General features: G+C 36.3%; 1 protein-coding gene across 1 annotated transcript in view; it reads right to left on the bottom strand.

Moving 5' to 3' along the window:
* Nucleotides 1-25,767, bottom strand: part of LOC122791457 (mucin-2-like) — a 508,385-nt gene that overhangs the window by 298,806 nt on the left and 183,812 nt on the right. The window contains exons 12-15 of the mRNA XM_044059202.1: nucleotides 16,832-16,946; nucleotides 7,509-7,526; nucleotides 5,536-5,589; nucleotides 868-1,005 (exon numbers count right to left, since the gene is read on the bottom strand). Coding sequence (XP_043915137.1) covers nucleotides 868-1,005; nucleotides 5,536-5,589; nucleotides 7,509-7,526; nucleotides 16,832-16,946 — 325 coding nt within the window. The remainder of the gene's footprint in view (nucleotides 1-867; nucleotides 1,006-5,535; nucleotides 5,590-7,508; nucleotides 7,527-16,831; nucleotides 16,947-25,767) is intronic.

Genomic DNA, 25,767 nt, shown 5'->3' with positions numbered 1-25,767 from the left:
TCTTGTATACTGGAACTAGAGTGCTTATTCTCAAGTCATCTAGGATATGCCTTTCCTACTGTCCTGCTATGGGCACCCTCAGGAGCCATTTCTCCTCTACCTCCCCCGACATGTTGATCATATTTGTTGTGACCTCACCTGAGCCTGCTACTTTCCATGACTTCACTTTCATTAGTGTTGCTCTTGCTTCTTGCAGGATTGCCTCTTCTTTCTCGTTTATCATAGGCTATATGTGGGGCAATACAGCTTCTGTTGGGTTTTCTTCCATCAGAAGGTGTTGTAAATGTTCCTTTCATATGTCTTTGCTGTCCTGTGGACTGGCTTATTGCTGACTTAATTTCAAAAGGTGTCTGATGACTATCTTCTTTATCTTTCGGTCTTTGCCTTGCAAACACATATAGTTTCTTTATGCCATCAGCTGAGTCATATTCCAGAAGTTAGTAGAATGCCTCTAATGCCTTGCTTTTTGCTATTGTGACCTCTTTGTTAGCCATCCAGTATTCCATCTTATCCATGTTCATCATTTCTTTCTCACATTTTTCCTAAAAGTCCTTTCTTTTGATAACTTGCTGGATTTCTACATTTTACCATCAACTTTCCTTATGTAACTTATTTTGCTTCCTCCCTCAGCCACATAGCTGCTTTATAGCCTTCCTTATCAAATAATTATGTTGTGTGTCTTCAGAACCAATATATAGGTGCATATACACTCCAGTATCTAACAGCATAGGTAACAAAAATGTTTCTTATATGACTTGATACAGATATAAAACATGCAATGCTAGCACACATTCACATATGCATCGTTTGTTATAAATATAGTTCTCATTTTAAGAGAAGAAGTATAGTTCATAAAAATGAGCTTACCAGTTAATTTTCCCTTATACTTGGCATCCACATTAATAAAAACCTGCATGACTGGAATAAGCTGGATTTGAACCTGAAGGCCAAATGATGTCTGTAGGATTATGTAAAAGGAGGATGGTCTGAAAATCACAACATTGGCTAAAAAATTAAAGATATAACAAAAATTAGGACTACATGACCATTTTCTTTTTAATATACAATATATTTCTGTGTCATTTGCACCTTGGGTACATCTTCTATAACCTTTGCTTCTTTTTATAATGGTTATCTGGCATTATATTTATTGCAAGTGATGAAATCATATCAAAGACTCTCAGGCATTCCTGTCTTATATCTGGGCAACAGGGGCAATTGTTCTGGGTGCAGTGTTGGGAGGGAATGATCAGCCAGCCTTCATCCTCATTCATGTCTGCATGAATGAGGCTGGCTGGCAGGTATGAAGCAAGACCCACAGCTCACTCATCTTGGCTACTGTTCAAGGTTCAGGCTTTCACCAAGAGCTTGATAAGTGATCTGGACCCCTACAAATGTCATCTCTTATTCCCCTCCCCAGAATGTGCGCAGGCTTAAGCCTGTCATTTGTCATGTCTACCAGCATCATGGGAGCTTCAGCAGGGGCTACAATGTAGCCATCGGGTTATTACAGTGAATCTTGGATGTAAATATAATAACCCCGATCACTAAAATGTAGTGGTCAGGGTATTTAGTGCATTTTTTTACTCTTCAGTTGAAGGGTTACCTGGGGTAGGGCATTGGCTTGTGGTATTGGTTTGGGATGCTAATTTAGCCAGCTACACCTCTGCTTAGAGGAGCTATGCATGGACAGAGTATAATTTCAAAGAAGTAGCCTGCTGGTAAAAAAGGTTACTAAAGATGCTACTGTCATAGGTAATCATACTTGTAAAAAGCAAAAGGGGGCAAACTAATAGAATGGCTTAGGAACAGGGATGCATGCAGACACAATATAAACAATCTATGAATCTATGCTCAGTCTAGAGAATTCTGAATTACTTGTGAAACCACACAAAATGGGATATATGCAAATATATTGTTTACTCAATTAATAAAAACATTCTATAAGTGATAAAATGTAATTTTTTGACATAAATTAGATGTTGGTTCTGTTATTACTGTGGGTACTGATTTAAGTTGCGAGTAAAACTTCCAATTCAAACAGAATTTACTTGGCAAAGCTATACAGAAAGTTGACAGTTAAGCCATGTCTTTCACACATGCAGCTGCTGTAATGTTCATATTTCCTACTCAGAAATCATATCAGCCAAGGCAATAATAACCCAATCATGAAACAGTAAAAGTCTTTTGAGAAAGAAATCAACACTGACAACTTGAAGGCTGATGTTTCTGGCACTGACAAGGGAGCCATGCAAAACAACAATGAAGATAGCACATGGCTTCAAGGCAACAGCCAGGAGATTAACCCAAGAACCTCTGGGTTGAGTGTGTCAGATCGGATCTCTCACATACCAAGCCATGAATGCTGGTCATTAGTGCGAGAACAGACTTGAGGCCCAGAATTGATTCTGAATCCATTGGTAGTGAGACATGTAATTGGGGAAGGAGCTTGGATATGAATTGCTGGGCCAGTCCTGTACACCCTTGAGACAGAAGGGCATGGGAGGACCCACATCTCTATTTAAGTCTTCAGGAATGCATGTATCATACAATCCAAATCTGCTTCTGAGGTACTCCTATAAGACCTGAAGGACCTGAAGGAAAAGGCAGAAGTAAGTTGAGAGGGTATGTGTGACAGCTTCCTCTTTGATGAAGTCCTGCTTAGAAGGTGAGTTATCTAGGATAACAACTGGATCCAATACAGGTACTGCCAAAGAAGACTGCATCAATATCAAAGCCAATGCCAACTCATTCTTGTGAACCTTAGGATCTGAAGATGGCTCTGAATCATTAGCCCTCAATTTACAGGGATCACATTCCTTAAATTTGAGTTTTTAAATATGGTTATCCTTTTCTGTGTATTTATAGTTATCAGATGTCTTCTTGGACTTGTCAGTCTCTGAATCAGAAGGTAACAGCCTGTTTATTTTCAACTCATTTTTTTTCTATCAGAAAGGGCACTAGGCCCAAAGTCCTTACAGATGGAAAATTCTACAGACAGGTACTCTATCCCCAAGCTCATTATGCATAATTCATAGATGTCTTGGGGTGGAATCTTATGGACACACTTTTGGTATTTCTTGAAACTTTTCTCCTTATCTATCAGACACACACACACACACACACACACACACACACACACACACACAAGAAATACATAAGAAGCACAATACACTGTTAAAGACAAAAGGTTAAATATATGCCTAAGGGACTTACAACTAAGCAAACCTATCAAATGCTACTAACCATAAGCAGAAAAGGGCTAAATTATAAATACTAGCTTCAAACGTTTTTTTAAGCAGGAGAAGAACCATGATGGTGGGAGCCCATAAAATGCTCGGGAGAACAAAGCTAAGAGGATAGTTTCCTCACCAAAGAAAAGGGGCTAAAATAGTTTTAATATTCCAAAACTGTAAGAATATTAAGATTCTGGAGATAAACTTTAGAAAATGAAGAGCAGGATCTCTTATCCAGGATCAATCACTATGGTAACAATACAAGATCAGGGGAAGATCACACAATGGTGTATTATGGAAAAAAAATTAAAGGATCTCAAGGCTGGAGCCAGATCTGACAAGTAGATCAAGGACCCCTCAGCTGAATCAGACACATGAGATGAATAAGATTCCAGTGTTTTGCAAAAATCTTTATTTATAATATGAAAAAAAGAAATGTGGCAGATAAAACTGAAAGAGATACTAACAGTGTTTAGTTGACCTAAACAGTGGCTTCAGTGATACTAATGTTGTATATGAACTTTTAAAGAATGCTTTAATTTGGGTAATGTGTTGAAGAAAAGAGGATATATGCTACAATTCAGAAAGGCTTAGTGTGATGTGAAAGTCAAAAGTCAGAAATATTATTTTAAAACCTTTTAAAATTCATTGTCCACTGTAACAATGAAGTTTTCCCCTTGTGGGGGCCTCAGTGCAGACAGTGGTCTAGCCAGTGAAGCTGCATATAAACATGGCAGTCCAGGGGAGTGACAAATGCTAATTAGTCATGTGATCTACCCTAGAAATGTTCTCAATTCAAATAGATCAGCTGAATAAAATTTTAGCCTAGGAGAAAAAAGTGCTATAAAAATTAATTTGTCACCTATTCACTCTTACATGGGTACTCACAGTTCAGGTAAATTCAACAAAGATGTAAGAATGGAGGGTATGTTAGCCTTTGTATGGGAGTACATGTCTGCTGGGGCATGAATGAGGTTGCATGTGTGTGTGTGTGTGTGTGTGTGTGTGTGTGTGTGTGTGTGTGTGTGTGTGTGTGTGTGTGTGTGTGTATGTGTGTGTTTGTCTTTCTGAACTAGAGTTTGAGAGTATATATTTCTGCCTAAGTGGCTGCACTTGGGGGTTTATGTATGGCTGCACATTTCCACAAGGGTGTCAAATGAGGAGGGCTTGTTTGTTGATAAGTGAATGTGGATGCATGTGCGTGGGAATGTCTGGAAGTGTATATGTTTATGCACATGGATGCATGCATGTGTGTGTGAAGGGGTGTGCCTTTATTAATGTAATGCTTAGTCTGCTAGAGAGAACATTAGCATGGTTAGATCTGACAATGCCAGTGTTTGATTCAGAGACATGCTAATGAATCGATAATGAGGTTCTTTTTCATTGTGGCTACACCTGTGTTTGAGTCATATACTGTCATCACATTAACTGTCCACCCTGCAATGGATGATTAGCAACAGTGGGGTAGATCTTGAATTCTAGTCTTAATCTGCTAAGCAGCAGAGAAACTGTATTACCTGCCTGTAGTTTTATGATGCTGCACTTGTAGAAAGGATTTCAAGTTGATTACAGACATTAAGAGAATGCTGTAAGAAAGGGTGGTTCAAAATTCCTACATGCAAATCAATGGCTGAAATACCTTTACGATCACAGAAGGATTACAGTCACTGCAACAATGTCTGCCTGAAACATTTGACTGGCATTTCATGGTGTTTTCAGTATACTAAAATTGTAATGCCAATGTAGCAAAATATTAACACATTTCAGAATGTTTAACATTTCATAAACAAGTTGATAAAATAGTTTAATACAAACATACAAACATAATTTATTCATTAACAGCTTTCCTTAAAGCTAATGTTTATTATAACCACAGTATGAGTGTAAACAGTTAAAAGCTGAACATATATTGAGATATGTAGCATATGTTGAAACCATGAGCTATACATTAATGAAGATGTTTAAGTTCATAGCATTATTCAAGTGAAATTGCATTTGTAAGATGGGATTTCTTTTGAGGTAGTTATACAACACTTTGATATTAACTAATAGTAACTTTGAGAAGTGTACTTATAATGGAAGCACAACAGAATGTTATGTTTTCGTAATTAAGCTGATGGAACAAAATGTATGAATTCACAGGTATAGATCAGCTGGACAACAAAATAAGTTTGTTGTTATGTCTACATTCCTCTATGAAGCAATCAGCATTTAGTTACACAATTTTTCTTTTTACTCTGATATATTATTAGTAGTGATAATTCTGCAACATCGATGCAGTTTTATTAATAAAGCATACCTGCAGACAAAGGTAGCTGGGTTAAAATTCCATTTACAAGCACAGTGCCAGAGGGTTGGATAATGACCTATTAAAAAAGAAAATAATATTAACGCTCTGCAAATGTTGTTCGTGATTAATTAATATGCAAACTTACAACTGTTTCCTACTCTTTTAATAGAGTTGTTGAATATCCATACATCACAATTGTTTGAATGGGTATATAAGTTCAATAATTATGTCTAAATATAGCTATATTTTAGGAAATATAACATCTACTAAAATATTTTAGCATTTATGATCTAACAAGTAAATAGATTTAATAACAAGTATTTTAAAATAACTACTTGCCATACTAAAAAGTATGTAAATTAATGCACAGCAATTCATTACATCTAGATAGTACTAGCTTTAAGGTTATGTGAATTTCACGGGGTCCATTATTCATTGTCAGGATTTACTTCTTCTCTTAAAATACCTGCTCATTAGAGTTCTGTTGATATAACTGACATGTTCCCAGTATATGCATTTTTTCTACATGTCATTGTTTGTTCATGTTTATTTTTCATTTTCCATTCTCCTTAAAACCTTTTTTGATTTATACATTATTTTTTTTTACTTTACAATCCCTCAGCACATTCTGACAGTTAGTAAAACATTCAGCACTGTTTTGTCTTAGATATTCAGTGTTTTCTGTTACCTGTCTGTTTTCTCATTGGTTCTTGAATATTGTTGATATAGAAGTAAATTATCAACTCAAACCAATCTCATTCTGCAATAGATTACATTGCTATATGGCAAAGAAAAGAGCAAACTAAAATGATTAATTTGAAAAAGGCAAAGCACCAAAATTCCCACGGGGCTGACATTGTTGCCATCACTTTATTATTATAAGATAGGCACTGTATGGTGAGTTAACACACTACTCAGATATCCCATTACAAAGTCATTATCCTACATTCAACAGCCGTATGAGCCATACCTCTCAACTGTCCCGATTTTTGCAGACTGTCCCGATTTTTGCTTCATATTTTGGACTGTTCCTCATAAAATTTGTGGCATTCTAGATTTTTTGTGGTAAATCATTAAGGAGTGAATCCATTAAATAATGACAGGCATTTCAGATTCAGACTTCATATTCCTCAGAAAATGGACAGTGACACAATAAATTTTATTCTAGCAACTTTCTAAGTCTATAAGAGCGATTTTAAAAAAAAGTCCTTATTTTGGGGTCTTTGTCACCCCATTCTTTTGGTTTTGTCCATTTTTTTTGTGCTAAGAGGTTTAGAGCTATGATGTGAGGTGTTACATGCCTGGACTGTGAGAGGTACGACTGAGCAGTTTTTATTTTTATTAACAGTTGTTTACTGGGAAAATCCAACTTGGAACAAAGCCAGTTTTCAGTGGCAGCCCAGGGAGAAATGCTCCAGACACATGTCTTTGCAACATGGGATGAAACTGGAGAACCCAAAGGACTGCCATGAATGCAGGGAGGACATGCAGACTCTACACAGAAGGAACCCCAGCCAAGAATCAAACCAGAGAACCTCTTGCTATGAGGCAACAACACAACTTCTGCACCACTTTACCGTCTATTAACAGTCTGTTTTTCTATTTGTGAAAGAGGACAGTGATTACTTCACTGCAGAAGTTCCCCCTTGTAGAAATAAGAGACAAAGAAGATGTCAGTTAGTTAATATGCACTCATCAGCTGAGTGTTGTGTTACAGCCAAGTAAATATATACAAATCATCAAGCTATATTCTCTGTCAACATGTTATAATTCATTTAGAGTTTAATTGTTTCCTTTACCTGTAACATATTATGATGTAAACAATTTGATATATTAAAAGGCAATGAAAAGCAACTGATTATTTTTATTAAGTAATTGCTATAAACTGACAGAATAATTTTATTATAAAGACATTTCTTAGATATCTCAAACTAACTTATTGGTTAAGGTAGGAAATATTCTCTGAGACTTGAATACATTATAGTATATTTGTATTATTTCTAAAATTTTAATTTATATGTTTTATTTAATTTTTTCAAATTAATATAATTCATTTAATAAATATAGTTTAGTCATATAGTTGTTATTTTGGGATATTCAAATATTTTGATGCTTGTTTACATAATGCCTGACTGGGAGATACCATTTCCTTCCTGTTCCATTGTTTTCCCTTCTTCTTCCTTCCCTCTCTATATTGTCTAAAATATTGTCAATAAAATAGTTAAAAAAAGAAAAAGCAAGGCTGCACAATTCAGAGAGTAAGGAGAACTAGTGTTTTCCCTGTCTGACTTGTGCAGAGGGAGAGTTCCTGTATATGATTGGGATGAACATGAGAGCAAGGCTATTAACAACAAGGGGTGAGGGTGAATCAAGGGATCAATGATCGCTGCAGCAAAACTTACCCTCGGTGGGCTCAGGGGGTGGTCACCCCAGGCAACAAACAGAAAGAGACTGTTGGAAGGACAGTGTACAGAAATGCACTGAGAATAAGGGCCCCTGTAACATTCAGTTGGTGTGATGCACTAACTGTGGGAGGTACGGAATAAGGACATACGTGTTTATATAGAATCTACTTGACAATATCAAAACCAGGCTCAGCTCACCAGAACTACTAATCACAGTATAGCAGCATCAAGGTGACAACTGTAATAGCAAAATAAAAATAAGTTTTTCATAATTTTTGAATTGGGGATGCACCCCCTGCAACCCTTGATTTGGAATGGGTCTGCCCTGACAACCCAGATCTCTAATTATACTTTGCCTGAGGTTATATCAACTGAGAGAAAAGAGAAGAAACATATATTTATTCATCTGAGATGGTTTAACCACAGAGGTAGTACATTTACATGATCTGGAGTGGGACAGACCCCCCTTATTAGGAGGTGCAGTGGTGCACCTGATGCAAAAATATTGGAATTCAGATCACTACCTGTTAAATTTATTGTGATAAGCAGTATTAACATTTTTAGTGGCAGTCTGATAACTATAGATTTAATGTCAGTAAGCTGAAGTCAATCCCATAAATACTGCAGCACAATGTCTCATTGGGTAGGTTTCTGACTTACAGCTTCAGGGTCCAGGAGTGCAAGCTTGATCCATAGTTGCCCACTCTATAGAGTTTGCATGTTGTCTCCATGTCTACTTGCACTTTTTCTTGGTGTGAACTTTCTAACTTTCAAAATTTATGCTGGTAACCTGGCTTCTGTTAATGTCTAAATTAATGTAATGCATTTAGCCTTGCTGTTTTGACATAGGTTATGGCTGAAAAGCGGTCTGTAATGACAGGTTCACTTAGCTGATTACCAAATAACTACATGAAGTAAGAAAAATGTGGAACTGCCTGATGTTTGAACACTATTAATGCATTTCCTACTATAAGTTAATTAGAGCCATGAAGGGAAGGAAAGTGGACATGTCAGCAGGATGATAAGGGCCAAATCACATTACTTTACCGCACACATCTTCAACCTTCACTGTTTCTGCTTTTTCATGCAACCTTTGGTTTGTTTGAAGGATGCAACTGAATACCATTCATTAAATAATTTGTATTCCTGTTTTGTTATAAAGGAACTCTTTAAAAGTTAATTTGTCCTGACCTATATTACTGTACACATGCTATAATCATATGACTTGTGCCAGTCTCCCACATTCACCTTAAATAATGAACTGATTAATTGATTGACATTTGATTACTGGAAAAGTCTGACTGGGTAGGAACCCATTTTCAGCAAAGACCTGGGAGAAAAGTACTAAAGTATTACAAAACATTTTAAGAACAATAATTATACAAACTTCAAAAATAACAGAAAAACATCTTCAGTTTAAATAAGTATACCAAATTAGACATAATATGAAAACATTGGTTAAGAAGAGATACACATTATATGCTGATGACTTAAAAATTCAGAGAAAATGTTGCCAGTTTATAGAGAAATTAAAGGTAAGTTAGTATAATACAAACAAGAATTGCAATATGAAATGAGAGGAAAAGTAGGCTTATGGTATATCTAGAGAGAAAACCAGAGAAGAAAAATTGATAGAATTAAGGACGTGAGTGAAGAAGAGAGAAGAAAGATGTGTGAAGGATGACTAATTACTTGTTCACATTTAGGGATATCATTTTCCAGATGATGAGCAAGAACAGAGACAACTTTTGGTTTGGAAGTCTTTCAGAATAGTTTTGAAGGATGGGAGGGAGGGTTTTGACCTGATGGATATAGGTGAGGAGTTCTAGGCCTTAGCAACATGGTACAAGTACAGACAATGCCCATCATATTTGATAGGTCTGTGGACAGAAAAAAGTTTAAACTAATTGGATCATAATGACTGACTGGGAACATAGTTGTGCAGAATGTTATTTAGTGCTGGAGAAGCAGATGGATACTGGATAATTTTATAGGTGGTAAGTGTGTATATGTTAGTTGAAGGGTAGTTCTAACCAGTTTAGGCTTTTTAGTGCTATGCAGTAGTGAGCTTGGAAAGGGGGTATTTGCTGCAAATTTAGCAGCTTTGTTATAGCATTGTTCAAGTTTTGATTTTTCTGATACTTGGAGGTTAGTGAAGATGGGAGCACCATGAAGAAGTGTGGGAAGGAGATACGTATTGACAAGTGTAGTTTTAGTTGCATTGGTAAGAAAGTTTTTGATGATTTTTTCTTATGCAATTTTGTATATACATGTCAGATTTAAGATTATCATCGATTATCATCCCTAATAATTTGTTATGAAACGTGTATTATGAAGAAAGAGAGAGAACTTTAAACTTTGCTTTTTCATGAATGAGGGACTTTGGGAAAAAAGTAGTAGTTTCATTTTTTTAAGGTTGAGCATGACTTGTTAGTTACAAAGCCATGTTTCAGTGGCTGTTAAAGTTCCTGAGTACATTTTTGGAGGTTTGCACTGCTAGGTGTGCAAATGAGTATGGAGCCATCTGCATACTGTATAAGGGAGGCCAGTTGTTGGATGTGTGGAGGGTGTTGGTGAGAATGTTAAAGAGGAGGGGACCAAAGATAGATCTTTGTGGTATACCTGGGGTAACTGGAAGGTATAGAGAGGGTGGAGTGTCATTTTACTGACTGATATCTATTGGAAAGGTATCTTTTGAACCATTGAAGGCTGGGCTAAGAGAAACCTAATCAGGACATTTGAAGTAGAAGTTTACTGTCACAAACTGTATGGAAGGCTTTAGACAAGTCTAGAAATAAGGACCAGCTTAGTTTGCCATTATCTCTAGCTTTACTGACAGTATCTATATAGATTAAACATGCAGTCTTAGCACTATGGGAAGGATGGAAGCCATGTTGTTTAGGGATAGGAGTTCTTCTTGCAGGGACAGATTATCAAATTTTGTGAATACATTTTTCAAGTATTTGGCTAGGTGGTATAAGATTGCTATAGGTCTAAAGTTTGTAATGTCTGTTGACTTTCCTCCTTTATGCAGAGGGATAATATGTGACTTTTTCCAGACAGGGGGATCATGGAATTCCTGGATTGACATATTCATAAGGACTGAGACAGTGTAGGCAATGCTATGTTTAAGGTACTTACTTCGAAGGTCATCAGCTGAAGTAGAGCATGGATAAATGTTAAAAAGATACATTTAATCTACATTAATTTTCCCAGTGATTCATGACCACAAGACAGGGCTTTCTGAAGCAGGGCAGCTGGACAAATCATCAAGGGAGGTGAACAGGATTAGTCTCATTGCAAGGATTTCTTTCTTTCTTTCTTTATTTATTTATTTTCACAAACCTAATCTTTCTTTCTTTCTTTCTTTTTCTTTCTTTCTTTCTTCCTTTTCACAAACCTAAGGTGAAGTGACCATGGAGAAGATTATAATGAAAGCAGGGCAGTACAATGTATGGCTCCTGCATGACAGTTGGTAGAAACTTTGTTTCTCACAGAAACATATTTTTAAATGTTTACCAAGTGGAAACATTTAGCTTATTTTTTTCAGCTTGTTTGTATAGGAATTGTGATGTCAGACAGATGTTAGAGATTCTTTCTGCTGTTCTTTCTATAACACGTATGTACTTAAAGTCAAAGGCAAATTGTGGCCTGAAGCTTACAACGGAAAATCTCTGTATGATATAAAATCCATATCTGAATGGTATGGTACTTAATGGCATAACCAGTGTGCACTGATCTTCCTGTCTTTATCTTCTTTGTTTATTTATTTATTTACACTTAGTTGACTGGGTAATTCCCAGTAGGCAAATGTTTTTTGTTTTTTTTTCAGTGGATACTTGAGATGGTATTCATACCGATTAGTGAAAATTTGACCAGGGAACTGGGAAATGTCCCTACTGTTCAGGGAGAGGAAGTGAATCAGTCTCTGGAGCTATCAGGTGGAGCTGGAGGGCTGTTACTGCAGTTCTGGGAATCTCACGATGGAGGAAAGGGCAGCAGAGCTGAAGAGAGGAGCAGGAGAAAAATTACTGAAGGAAGAGGAATGAGATATAAAGCTGTTACAGATGGAAAATGGAGGACTCCAGGTACAAATAGTAATACATTTGATGAAAGAGAAGCCAAAAGAAGGAGAAGTCAGATGGAGTGACATGGTACAGAGTATTACAGGAGGAAGAAAACTAGAGACTGAAAATACAAACAACAGCTGGTGAAGGAAAAATAGTGAAGGTATTCTCAGCTGGTGGAGTAGAGTGGATGAGATAGACAAAAGCGAATGTGATAAATATGAAAAAAAGTAAGTGAGGTTGGCTGAAAAGAAAAGCAAAGAATGGTATAGTATGATTTTAGAATTATTTTTTCTTTTTGGTGTACACATGGAAGGAAAAAAAAGAAGATAAAAAGGCAATAAAAGACAAATAAAAGTTTGAACATTTTTATGAAGCAGTGGAGAATTTTATTAAACGGGTTACTAATGAAAGGGCGTATGAAATATAAGGTGATGGAGGAAACAAATGCATTGATTTTAGCGAAGAAATGACAAAACATTGTTTTTTGGACTGCAAAAAGAAAGAATTTTGGGAAAAGTTTAAAAATTAATATAGATGAGAAGGGTTTAAATGTATTAATATGAAGATGTTACTTTATCAGAAGTCTGATAAAATAAAGAAATGTAATGTTAATAAATAGGATTAAGTACTGTTTGTGACAATATAGGTGCTGTGGAAAAAATATATGAGAATTTGTATATAATAACCAATCAAATATAATGTATTAGTTGAAATAAGAAGATGGTTGTGGGGTATACAGGGTAAATATAAAAGAAAAAAATAATGAAAGAAATATAACTAGTTAACTTCTCTCCTGTTGATAACTTGTAAATAATGCTAAACTGAGTGTGAAAATAATTGATTTAAAGATTTTTTATATGACACAAAATGAATGTAAATACTAATAAAGCACCACTACTTTTTAAGGCAAGTGTCACAGGATCATTTTCATCTGCCTTAGCTACCACTGTGACTTGCAGATTGCACCTTGATTTAATATATCATCTGAAGGAGAGCACACTCAGGAGTGTAACACCTCCCTTGTGCTGTACTGAAGTTTTAATACTGGAAAATTAACCTGACTACCTGGTGTGAAAATAGAATCCACAGCCCTTAGATCAACGGTGAAATGGCTACATTTTCAGCTACTTAATCACTGCTCATCACCTTAAATAGGTCATCAAACTCCAACAGCTAGCCTAACTTTATATCTAGCTCTCTCTCTCTATATATATATATATATATATATATGTACATGGATATATGGGTCTTCTGTGATTCATTGAATGTACACTTACCCGAATCGTACATCAGCGAACTCAATTCTATGAAAAACAAAAATATCAAAACCCAGATCACTGACAAGTAAACAAATCGTAATTAACCACTTGGCCACCATAGTGAACTTTGCCCATTCTTCTAATGTAATGCGATCTTGGAGTTGGAATATTTAGTTGGGGGGGGGGTGTGAATCCCTCCACTGGTTGGATTCCAATGTGTTCCAGTTAGTTGCTTTGTCTTGGTGGCCATGTGGTTACTTACTGGTCGTTTACTTGTCGGTGATCCACGTTTCATTATTTTGTTCTGTAGTAGAAATGAGTTCGCTGATGTGCAATTCAGGTCAGTGTACTTTGCATGAATCAATGTATATCCATATTTACGAATATTTATATATATATATATATATATATATATATATATATATATATATATATATATATATATATATATATATATATATATATATATATATATATATATATATATATATTTATATAAAAAAATCACACACACACACGCATACACACACACACACACACACACACACACACACACACACACACACACACATACACATATATATATTATATACACATATAATATATATATATATATATATATACATAGACACATATATATATATATATATATATATATATATAAATATATATATATATATATATATATATATATATATATATATATATATATATATATATACATATGCAAAATCTTGAGATGAAAATCACAAAGTTCAGAAACCCGTACTTCAATCTTTACTAGGGTAAGTAAATATGTGGCCAACTGTAAATGAAACTCAATCCGAGGTAAGTAAAACCACCTAGGTGGGGGGCTACTCCCCCCCCCACAGCCCCAATGAGGGTGGCTGCGTTCCCCCCATACCTCTCTTAAATAAATATACCAATTCCTGGATTGTACTACAGTGGAGAACAGAGCATGTTGGCTAAGTGTTTACTTACCCTAGTAAGACATTGACGTTCGGGTTTCTGAACTTTCGTGATTTTCATCTTGAGATTATGAAAGTCAATAATCTTGGAGTTGGGCTTTAGAATAGACCCGTATATATATATATATATATATATATATATATATATATATATATATATATTTATATATATATATATATATATATATGGACTCCAGATGGTCAGAGCTCAGAGACCCGCAGAGCCCGAAATGGTTGGAGACGCTCATCGACACCAGAACCAGAAGACCGCGGTTAACAACAGAACACAAGCGCGCCGAGGATGGACGAAAGGGGAAGGGCTGTGTGAGGTAGGCGGTATGATGGCCGTGGTGGAGTGTGAGCAGGTAAGTGTGGAAGATTGACGGTCTGTGGGGATAGGAGTTAAGTGAGTTAGTTAGGTAGGTTAGGGGGGATAGGGAGATAGGTGAGTTAGGAGTTAGGAAGCGATAGAGGCGGGGTAAGTGAGTTGTTAGGGTTAGGGAGGCGGGTAGGTAAGTGTCGCGATTAGTGGCCGGACCTTAGGGTGTTAGGGTAGGTTTTAGTGTGGCCATGGGATTTTTTGGTGGACTTGTGTGTGTGTTGTGGTTTTGTGGAATGGGGGTGTGTGTTTTTTTGTATGGGGTTTGATGTTTGTGTGTGTACCGTCGGTTATACCGTTGTTGGTTATATGTTTACATTGTTTATGGACTGTCCGAATATGTGTGTTGTCGGTGATGTGGTTGTCGGTGTTGTGTGGTATATATATATATATATATATATATATATATATATACTTCAAAATAAAGCTGTAGAAATAAGTGTGTTTACAATTCATTGCCCAGTTTGTAAATGCATGCAGAGAGATAATGACTAATAAACAGTATTTTGGTTCATACGTCTCAAAATTGAACTGAATTTATTAAGGCATGATTTCATTACATTAGTGTTAGACTATAACCAAGGGTTTTTTCTGTTTCATTAAGCCAAAGTTTCATAGTGGGTTTGTAACTGTTAAGCCAACATATACTATTACTGAAAATATGCATTATAAATATATATATATATATATATATATATATATATATATATATATATATATAATTTATTTATTTATTTATTTTATTTGACATTTGTTTACTGGAAAAGACCAAAACGGCACATGTCCCATTTTCAGCAGAGGCCTGGGGAGAAAAGCTGTTAACATTTTAGAATTACATAAATGAAATGAAAAATTAGAAAATTAAACAATACAATTCAAAAGCAGCAATGAATTATTAGCAAATTAAACAGTGTAATTCAAAACAGCAATGAATTATTAGCAAATTAAACAGTGTAATTCAAAACAGAAATGAATTATTAGCAAATTAAACAGTGTAATTCAAAACAGCAGTGCTAACAAAATCCACAGATTAGAACAATAAAGTTGTAAGGAACAGAGAAGTAATGACAGGCAAAGTGGAAGCTAATGGGTAGGAAAAGAACATTTGACAGAGATGTTGAATAATATAGGAAGAACAGTTTCTGTATTATAAAAGTACTTTTGATGGAGTTGAACTAATAACATGGGACGAGCAGGTCCAGGCAGCAATACGTAAATTTAATAGAAGTGGCAGGGATCCCAGAAGATGGAAACAGCAAAAAGTCGAACTGCCATAACACCAAAGATAGAACATTGAAGGTACTTGGTTTTGCAGGGAGGCAAGCACCCCAAAATCCCCATGTGAGTACCTGGGTCCCCAACACCCCCCTGCTAATTATATATACTAACTCTGAGATCACAGTACAAGTAGGAGTGGGCAAAATCCCAAACCCGGCAGTAGCGTGATCTCACACAATCACACACTTCCACTTTGAGATGTTTCGTTCTTTGATATTATGAGAGTTCGACTTTCTGCTGTTTTGATCATCTGGGTCCATTGTTCTGAATGTCACTGTTTTGAACATTCAACATTCTGACAGGGCCTCCCATATATTATACACATTATATGACACACACACACACATATATATATATATATATATATATATATATATATATATATATATATTTATAAACCAAAGAGTAAAAAGTCCATTTAGACAAACCAGTTAGCAAAAACTACAAGAAAAATGTAGCCAGGCTAGAGTTTTCACTATGTAATACCTTAAACTTTCTATAATAGAGGCCCATGAAATATATGCAAATGATCCCTTAAGGACATCGAGTTTAACCTATATGTCATCTGAATGTCTATGACATTTTACACACACACACACACACACACACACATATGTATACCTCTATATATATATATATATATATATATATATATATATATATATATATATATATATATATATATATATATATATATATATATATAAGATTTCAAAAAGGATTACTGATTGCAGAAAATTTCTTTTCTATTGTATATTGAAGAGCTTATATAATATCTGCAAATATAATGTTTTAATGTAACAAATTATTACAATAGTAACTCAAACTTAATTTTCTTTCCAGTATAATGTCACCCAAATCCAACTTTCACAGTTCTCTGATATGTTATTAAATTATTCAGAATATTTCAGTCGTGCATCACACACTGTGTCAGTTAAATGGACACCACTTACTATATCTCCTCCAGGCAAAACCAATGTAATGGACTTAAGGCAGCTTTCTGTTTCAGTAACTCCACATTGGCGTAGTTCACCCAGCAATGAGAATGTGTTGTCAGTGTCCTGAAAACAAAAAATATAAGATGGTAAAAGTCTGTTTTCTGTTTGTAATCATTGCTAACACATTTATAACATACTAATATTGAAGCTAATTAGATATTATTACAGTTGGAATGCATTCTATTTTACTTGTAGATTTTTGCAAATGCCTCAGATCATTGATATAACTGAGGTTTTAAGGATGTTATCAGTGTAGAAACTATTCCATTTTCTATCAGAGAATGCTGTAAGTATTACTTTAATACTCAAATTATTCAAATGAGAAAATGTCATACAAAAAAGTTCTCAAACTTAAACATTAATCAGAAATTGTACATTACTCACCAAACAATTATAAATAAAATATAAAGTGCTATCAGCCAGTACCTAGAAAAATCCTCAAAATTCATTGGAATGTGAATGTTGTCAGTGGACTGTAATGTATTATTCTTTGTGCTTGTAATTTCATTTGCTGGTTGCTTTCTCTTCTAATAAAACAAGAAGCATTTGATTCTCTGCCATTTCTATTACTCCAACTATATGTACTATTTAAATTCTACAGAAATAAAGATTAAACAGAAACCATTTGTTCTTTTATATTCACATTTCTAAAACAATCCAAAAAGACAACACTTATGCTTTTGCTACACGTAAACACCCTAATATAAGGATCCCTGTATACTGATGAATAACAACCTTCATTTCTACAGTCTTACAGCATGCTAATTTTAAAGCACCTTAATATAAGGATCCCTGTATAGTGATGAATAACAACCTTCATTTCTATAGTCTTACAGCATGCTAATTTTAAAGCACCCTGATATAAGGATCCCTGTATACTGATGAATAACAACATTTATTTCTCTAGTCTTACAGCATGCTAATTTTAAAGCACCCTAATATAAAGATCCCTGTATAGTGATGAATAACAACCTTCATTTCTACAGTCTTACAGCATGCTAATTTTAAAGCACCCTAATATAAGGATCCCTGTATACTGATGAATAACAACATTTATTTCTCTAGTCTTACAGCATGCTAATTTCAAAGCACCCTAATATAAGGATCCCTGTATAGTGATGAATAACAACCTTCATTTCTACAGTCTTACAGCATGCTAATTTTAAAGCACTCTATGTCCGAGGTCAATATATCCTTTACCAACAGTACATTCCTTGCCTTATGGAAAAATATCTCCATTATCTCTTCACATAATCATTCTAGGCCCATTTGACTAAAAATAATTTAGATACTATTAAAAATAGCTAAATACCAGGCAAACATACATCTTCCTATGAAAATGTAGGGATCTAAAATGTGGTACTGCTGACCACATAAACTAATTTCATCCCATATTGGTGTATACCCTCTTTTCATAGCAGACTGACACAAACATATACTTTGTCCATGTACCATGACATATGGTACATTCCATAAATATTCTTCTCTAACCATGCTGACATCAGTCCACGGTAGTGGTGCTGTGGTAGCGTTGTCGCCTCACAGCAAGACGTTGTCCCTTTTGATTCTCAGCTAGAGCGTCTTCTGTGTGGAGGCATGCGTGAATGAGCGTGCCTTCGTTGAAGGTTGTGCGTCAGGGCTGGTAACTCGGCGCGTAAAAATCCACTACCAATCATTAGCGGACCGGAGTTCTGCTGTGGCGACCCCTAACCGGGATAAGCCGAAAGACACAACAACAACAACCATGCTGACATCACTCCAACCAGATAAGATAACAGGTTAATGTCACTCATAACATCAGAATATTAGTTTTCCCTGAAGCCAGGACATCCAGTAGCAGCAGTGTTGTCATACCACGTCCCTACCATGGTTTACAACCATCTGCCTTCTTTTATGCCACAATACATCTAATTAACAAAGCATGCAAAGCTATACTACCAGATTCAAAGTACATTCTCTGAAATGTGAGCTTTATTGCCATGTCTAGTCTAGGCTCATTTGAATTCTTATGTATCTCAGTGTTAGATAAATTTTATTCAAAAAGTTTTACTCAGCACTACAAATAGAGACTTCTTCTATCCTCAACTATTTTTCACAATCTTCTAAACATTCTGTATCACAAATTACTCCAACTGTCAACATGTGTCTCTGTTACAGGCTACTAGCAGTATTATAATCAAACAATTTTTAGAAAAGAAAACTAACACCGGGATAATCAAGAACAAGTCGAGTGAACCTGTTCAAATGGTAATGTTTTTTAGCCTATTCCAAGACCCTAAACCTCCAATATTTGACACCCCATCATGTTGTTAATTTACCCATTTTTTTTCTTCTTAATATGACCACAAGTAGTAACAGTCTCTGCCAACTACTTGCTAAACTTTTCAAACCACTAAGTAAAGATAAGAAAGCATGCAATCATTTCACAAATGCAGTTTATTAGTTTAGTAGTGTCTTTAAAATAAAATAAAGCATGTGTGATAAAACCTTGACTTATTGCTGTTTTACTTTATAGTGGATCAAAACTAGATTCTTTACTGCTACTGGCTACTGTTAAGTATCCAAAGTCTTTATTCTTTATGGGTTTGAATGTTCACGGTTTTCCTTTGTATACATGTATATAATAATGGCACCTGTTTAATGCAGGCAAGTGTGGATGATAGAAATGTCCAGCTAGATGCCCTCTTTGTTGTTTATATATATCTACCATCATCAAAAGCATGGCTAAAAATGGGTCATTTTAATCCACTGCACCTATGCTGACTACTTTAGTTCATTCTGCTTTAAATTATGATATATCTCTATGAGTGCTTAGTACAGTTGTAGTTGTTTCCTTTTTTACAAGTTACTTATCTAGGTAGTTGCAAACAACTATATAAACCAGTTGCTTAAAGTCTGCAACACAAACACTATATACAAAATGTAAATAACTTTCAAAGCTCAGTTTGATAATTCATAGAACTGTCTCATGTTAAACAGCTAATTATTTAATGATGTCAAGTTATACTCTTTTTTTTTCATTGACATCCTTGAATTTGGCTAAAATTTTGATTTGTCCTTCTTAAAACTGATGATTTATTGAGAAAAGGACTACAGTCAAAAATCCAGAAGTATAGGAACAGAATACTTTACCCTTGCCTCTCGAGCCCTCTTCAGACAGTAAGTGGAAGGTAGAGTTGGCAGCTGTATATTTTTGTTGCAACTTCCCCAAAAATAAAACCATGTGTTATTTACAGTTGTGAAAATCATCTTTTTAAATTTTGATATACAGCAGTGCATTCTTGATGCAACCTACACCCCATCTGGCACAGATATCAACATGCCTAGTAACATTATGATGAGATTTTTAGGGGGATGCACTTCCCAATAGATAGGGATAGGAGCCCTGAGCCAACATCCATCAATCATTTTAATTTTCCAAAGCCATTACAGCAATATTATGCAGAAATGTGTGAAATATGACTGGTATGTTTTGTGGGTATGGGTGGCTGTGTGTGTTTGTGGGGAGTAGAGGTGTTCCTTTGTAAGTATGGTGCAAATGTTATGCATTGCCAAATCGAGAGATTAAGATAAAATTCTTGAGGTGCCCCGTTTGGCATACGGTATCACTGGCACAACTGCTGGTGCTGCTTCAACACGTGTGTCATGAAGTACAAACAAGCCTGGCTGATTGTTGGATCACTTATCAGCATACCACACAAGTGTCTCTAATTTTGGCTTATACTTGACAAACTACAATCCAGGAAAAGTTGCTGGATTCTCAAGAACAAATAATGACATTCATTGCAACTAGCAATGTCTTTTTTTTTCTTCAGAAAAAGAATGCTAATTCATATAGTTTTATTTTGTGAACTTACTAAATCAGTATTATTGCTATTTTCAAAATGATCTGACTTGGAAGCTTTGTCACTAAGCCTGTTGCAGAGAGGATGACAGATATACTACAAGTACACAAATAAACAAGCTACATAAAGTAATAGTAACAGAAAGCAGTGGGTCACATCAGAGGCTTACGAGGTCATTGTTAAGAAGAAACCGATAACTGTTTCATTGTTATATAAAGATTGGCATTAAATACCATAGTTCAGGTTATGCTATAACAGAATAACTATGCAAAGATAACCATGTGACCAGCCAGAATGCAATTCAAATTAAATATTTTACTGCACACATTTTCAGAAATGGATAGATTGGCCTAAACTCTGGAATGATGTGTGTGCTTTTTTTATAAATATTTCCTGGGAAATGATATTCAGAAGTGAAGAGACATATGAAGGACAATTTTAGTGTTGTAATGCAAAGTTGACTAATTTGATAGATCTAACTAGACTAATTAGAGAGGCCGCAGTAGTGCAGCGGTTAGCATTGTCGCCTCACAGCAAGATGTTCTCCGGTTCGATTTTCGGCTGGAGCGCCTTCTGTATGGAGTCTACATATCCTCCCCATGGTCAAGTGATGTTTAAAGACATGCAGGTAGGTGCGTGCATGAATGGGTGTGTCTTCGTTGAAGGTTGGGCGTCGGCCTGGCACTTCGGCCCTATAAAAATCTACTGGAATCATAAGTGGACTGGCGTTCCGCTGTGGTGACCTCTAACCGAGAAAAGCTGAAAGACATTAGTTTACTTTTTAACTAGACTAATTAGAATCTAGCCAAGCTGGAAATGTGAGACTGTAGCTCACTGAAGGAGGGGAGATGGGAGGAGTAACTTGGCCAGGAGCTCAAACTTGCAGAGCTGCTCTTTATAAAAAGTCATTTTTATCTCAGCAATATGTTGAAACTTTTGCAAGCTTCTTTCAGAGAATGTGTATTACATCAGTAGGAATAACATTTGTAAAACCCATTGCAGGCCAGTCACTCACACATGATCTGCAGAATCTCAGACTTGGCACTTTTTTTCAGGTGTTCCATTCTAATTGAATGAGAACAAATGTCTGTGCTACTTTCTATCACAATATGTGCTCTCATAGTGCATTATGGGACATATTTAGATTTACAAAGGAATCAGGATATCTGCCTCCATGAGGACAGACAATAATTAAAAAAATAAAATTTGGAATGACTACTTATTTTTCTGCAGGCAGCTTTGAGAGGTGCAGTAATTCATGACAAGATAAAAAGTATATGTTTTTCATCATTTGCCCATAGCGGTCCTTTAAAGTATTTGTTTTTTTTTTGTTGTTTTTGCTATAGGTACTCTGCCTGCTTCTGCTAGCATATGCCAACCACAATAACTAAATAGCCAGGCAGGATAATAGGTGGACAAAAATCCACAGACCATGAATGAAATAACAATGAATGTCCACCTAAGGCAGCTAACCAAATCCAGAAAGGAACAGAAGTACAGCTAATTAAAATGTACAAATGCACAGTGGAGCCAAAATAATACATTTATTATTTTATTGTGTGTGTGTGTATTCATATAACTAAACTGTTTCTGATTTGACCTCATCAGACTATTTTCTTATAAAATATGTCAAGTTCTACCATGTCAGTGATTTTTACAGTCACTAAATAACGTCAAATATTTGAGTTTCAGTCTTAACAGGTTTAAGTAAACGCATGCTAATGCAAAGACTATTATTCTGGCAACTAAGTATATAAAGAAAATATCAGTAACTGATTTTGGTCCTGTAGTCCTCTGTTATTATTTAACTTTTTTCTTGATTCTTGAAGTAATATGTTGAGAGGTATTTGCAAGAAGGGAGTGCAGCACATTGTATACTGTATTCTGACAATAGTGAGCTGAGAAAATAAATTCCTTTATGGCAGTTATTTATGTATTTATTCATTTATTTGACTATAATAAATGATTTGTGGTGAAGAGTCACATTCATAAAACTGGCTATGATTGATAGTCACACCTGTGTGTCTGGGGAGCAGGCAAATTTGCTCAGAGCTGTCCCTGATTTTGCAAAATGTCTCTGATTTTTTTCCATCATATTTCAGTCTGTTCCCCATAAAGTTTGCGTTTTAATGACATATTTATGAGGACTGCAGTCGCTAAATAATGATGACGGATGTCTGAATTTTAGATGCAATGCCTGTTAATCAAGTAAGTTTCTAACTTTATAAAGGCAATAACTGTCACTGATTTGGGTCCTTTTTCCACCATTACTTTTTAGCTTTTTTCTTGATTCTTGATATATGGGTCTTACAATCCAAATAACTTTACACAGGAACTTCCAACAGAAAGGTGTACACAGATCATATACAATACTAAATAGATAATAAAAGCAGCACATCTGTCCAGGTAACTAGTAAATCAATGTTTTGCAATCCATAAAATCTGCACTTAAAGTTACATTTTAGTCGAATTTGATCGAAAGTTTGTTGTTTGTTTGTTTAATTTAACTGCAGAGGCTGCCCACTAAAGTGTGCTAGCCTGTGTAACTAATTTATCACTGTTTCTGCATTTTCTGTGTGTTTCTACCAAAAAAACAAAAAAATAATCCTTGTTTTCCCGCCTTCCTTGACTAGTTTAGACCAGTTTACAGGCATTGTTGTATTCTGAGCTGTGGTGTAGTTCCTGTGTTGTCCATTACCTTACTTGGATAGAAGGAAGTTTCTTTGCTCACCAGTGGGAGTGGGGAGCCTTGAGCAGCCTACCTGTCCCTGTAGGAAGTGGCCTCAGCACAAGAAGCTGTAGTAATTGGTTGTTTTGGACCATTTCTAGCTCTTTTGTAGTTCACAGTTTAAAATCCACCTCTGGGCGTTTTTTTCTGGCTATACTGCTCAGACAAGCTCCTCGTGGGTCTGCAGAGTGGTCCTAGCAGCAGGGAACTCAGAAAAGTGACTACTTTCTGGATTTAAGTATCTTTGCTTTTTTTTCACTTGGAATAGCTTCTGTAGCTTACCCTGAACTAGCTTGAACTGTTTTTTAACTGCTGCATTATTTTAAAATCTGCACTTAAAGTTACATTTTAGTCGAATTTGATCGAAAGTTTGTTGTTTGTTTGTTTAATTTAACTGTGGAGGCTGCCCACTAAAGTGTGCTAGCCTGTGTAACTAATGTATCACTGTTTCTGCATTTTCTGTGTGTTTCTACCAAAAAAACAAAAAAATAATCCTTGTTTTCCCACCTTCCTCGACTAGTTTAGACCAGTTTACAGGCATTGCTGTATTCTGGGCTGTGGTGTAGTTCCTGTGTTGTCCATTACCTTACTTGGATAGAAGGAAGTTTCTTTGCTCACCAGTGGGAGTGGGGAGCCTTGAGCAGCCTACCTGTCCCTGTAGAAAGTGACCTTAGCACAAGAAGCTGTAGTAATTGGTTGTTTTGGACCATTTCTAGCTCTTTTGTAGTTCACTGTTTAAAATCCGCATTTGCACGGCTTTGCGCGGTTGTGTGCATAGCGCAGCGCCGGTTAAACTGTTTCTGGCTCGCCAAGTCTGCTCTTCAAATTTTCCCTTAAGGAAGCTCTACTCTTAGTATAACCAGACTACTCACTATATTATAAGCCTAGCACTTGTTCTCAATACTTCTCTACTAAGTAAGCACTCTCGTACTAAGTAAAGCACTACATCTACTTACCACCCCTGTGAATATCCACTTCCCTTAAGGGTACAGCACTCCCTTATACTGTTCTAGCATGTCGAGTGGTAGATTACTGGCGTTGTCTCCAATTCAGCTGGTCAATCTGGGTATCTTGAGACAATGCTACAATTGTCTCATGTACACAGACAACCATCTCCTCCTCCCAACAAACACAAATACATGTGAGAGATGCAACTATATAGCCAAACTGGAGGCTGAACTCTCTCAACTCAGGGCTGGCATGACCAGACAGGAGGAGATGGCAACCACACACACAACAATCCCAGTCCCACATATACCTACCACAACTGCAAACCAAACACATAAAAACACAAAGACATACTCAGAGGCTCTAATAAAATACTTACCAAAACAACAGAGGCTCCCAAAGCAGACATCCAAAAATCCACCACCTCAAAACAAAACACAGGCAACACATACTTCAATAAATCAGTGTGTCAACCAATCACAGCCCTTAAGGCCAAACACCTTGCCTGATACACTAGTAATAGGTGACTCTATAGTCAGACACACTGATGTCCTGCTGACCAGGCTGAACAAGGAGAAGGTGACTGTGAGCTGTCTATCGGGAGCTAGGATCCGCCACATAACACACGCACTCAAGTCACTCCAAAGCAAGTATAAATATGACTCCGTCATTGTCCACGCTGGTGTGAATGACCTGAGACGTACCTCCCTGGACTACATGAAAAGAGACATAGAGGAGCTCTCCGATTATGTAGCCCAGGCTGGTATGACCCTGACCCTGAGCAGCATCCTGCCCTCACCAAGAATGATACCACAATACAAAGACAAGATGATCAGTTTTAACAATTGGCTCAAGTACTGGTGTCATTCTAAGGGGATCCAATATCTGTCTGCCTGGGATGACATGTTGGACAAGCCACGCTGCTTCGCAAGGGATGGCTTACACCTGTCACCACTGGGCTTACGGATATTGGCTAAGGCTCTTGCCACCCCCATAGTGCCTTTTTTAGGCAAGGCTCAAAAGACAAACCCACCTCCTTAGAAAACAAAAATAGAAAAAAACTAAGGGTAATGCTGCTCAACGCCAGAAGTCTAAATCTCAAGATGCAGGCACTTGATGTGCTCCTCAGCATGGAGAACATCGATGTCTGTGCAGTAACTGAAACCTGGTTCAAGGCTCCAGATAGCACCCCAGTGCTACCAGGCTATACCTCGTAACATGCTTTTCGGCCCCAAAACCCGGGCCGAACCACAAAGGGAGGGGGAGTGTCCATATTCATCAAGGACACCCACACCTCCAGGTTAGTAGCAACACATGAAGCATCAGAGACCATACAGGTGCAACTAACCATAGGCAAAACTGC

The sequence above is a fragment of the Protopterus annectens genome, chromosome 17.part0 (assembly GCF_019279795.1).
Source record: "Protopterus annectens isolate FY-2018-M chromosome 17.part0, PAN1.0, whole genome shotgun sequence".
NCBI classification, from domain to species: Eukaryota; Metazoa; Chordata; order Ceratodontiformes; family Protopteridae; genus Protopterus; species Protopterus annectens.
This window is presented reverse-complemented; position numbering and strand designations above follow the sequence as displayed.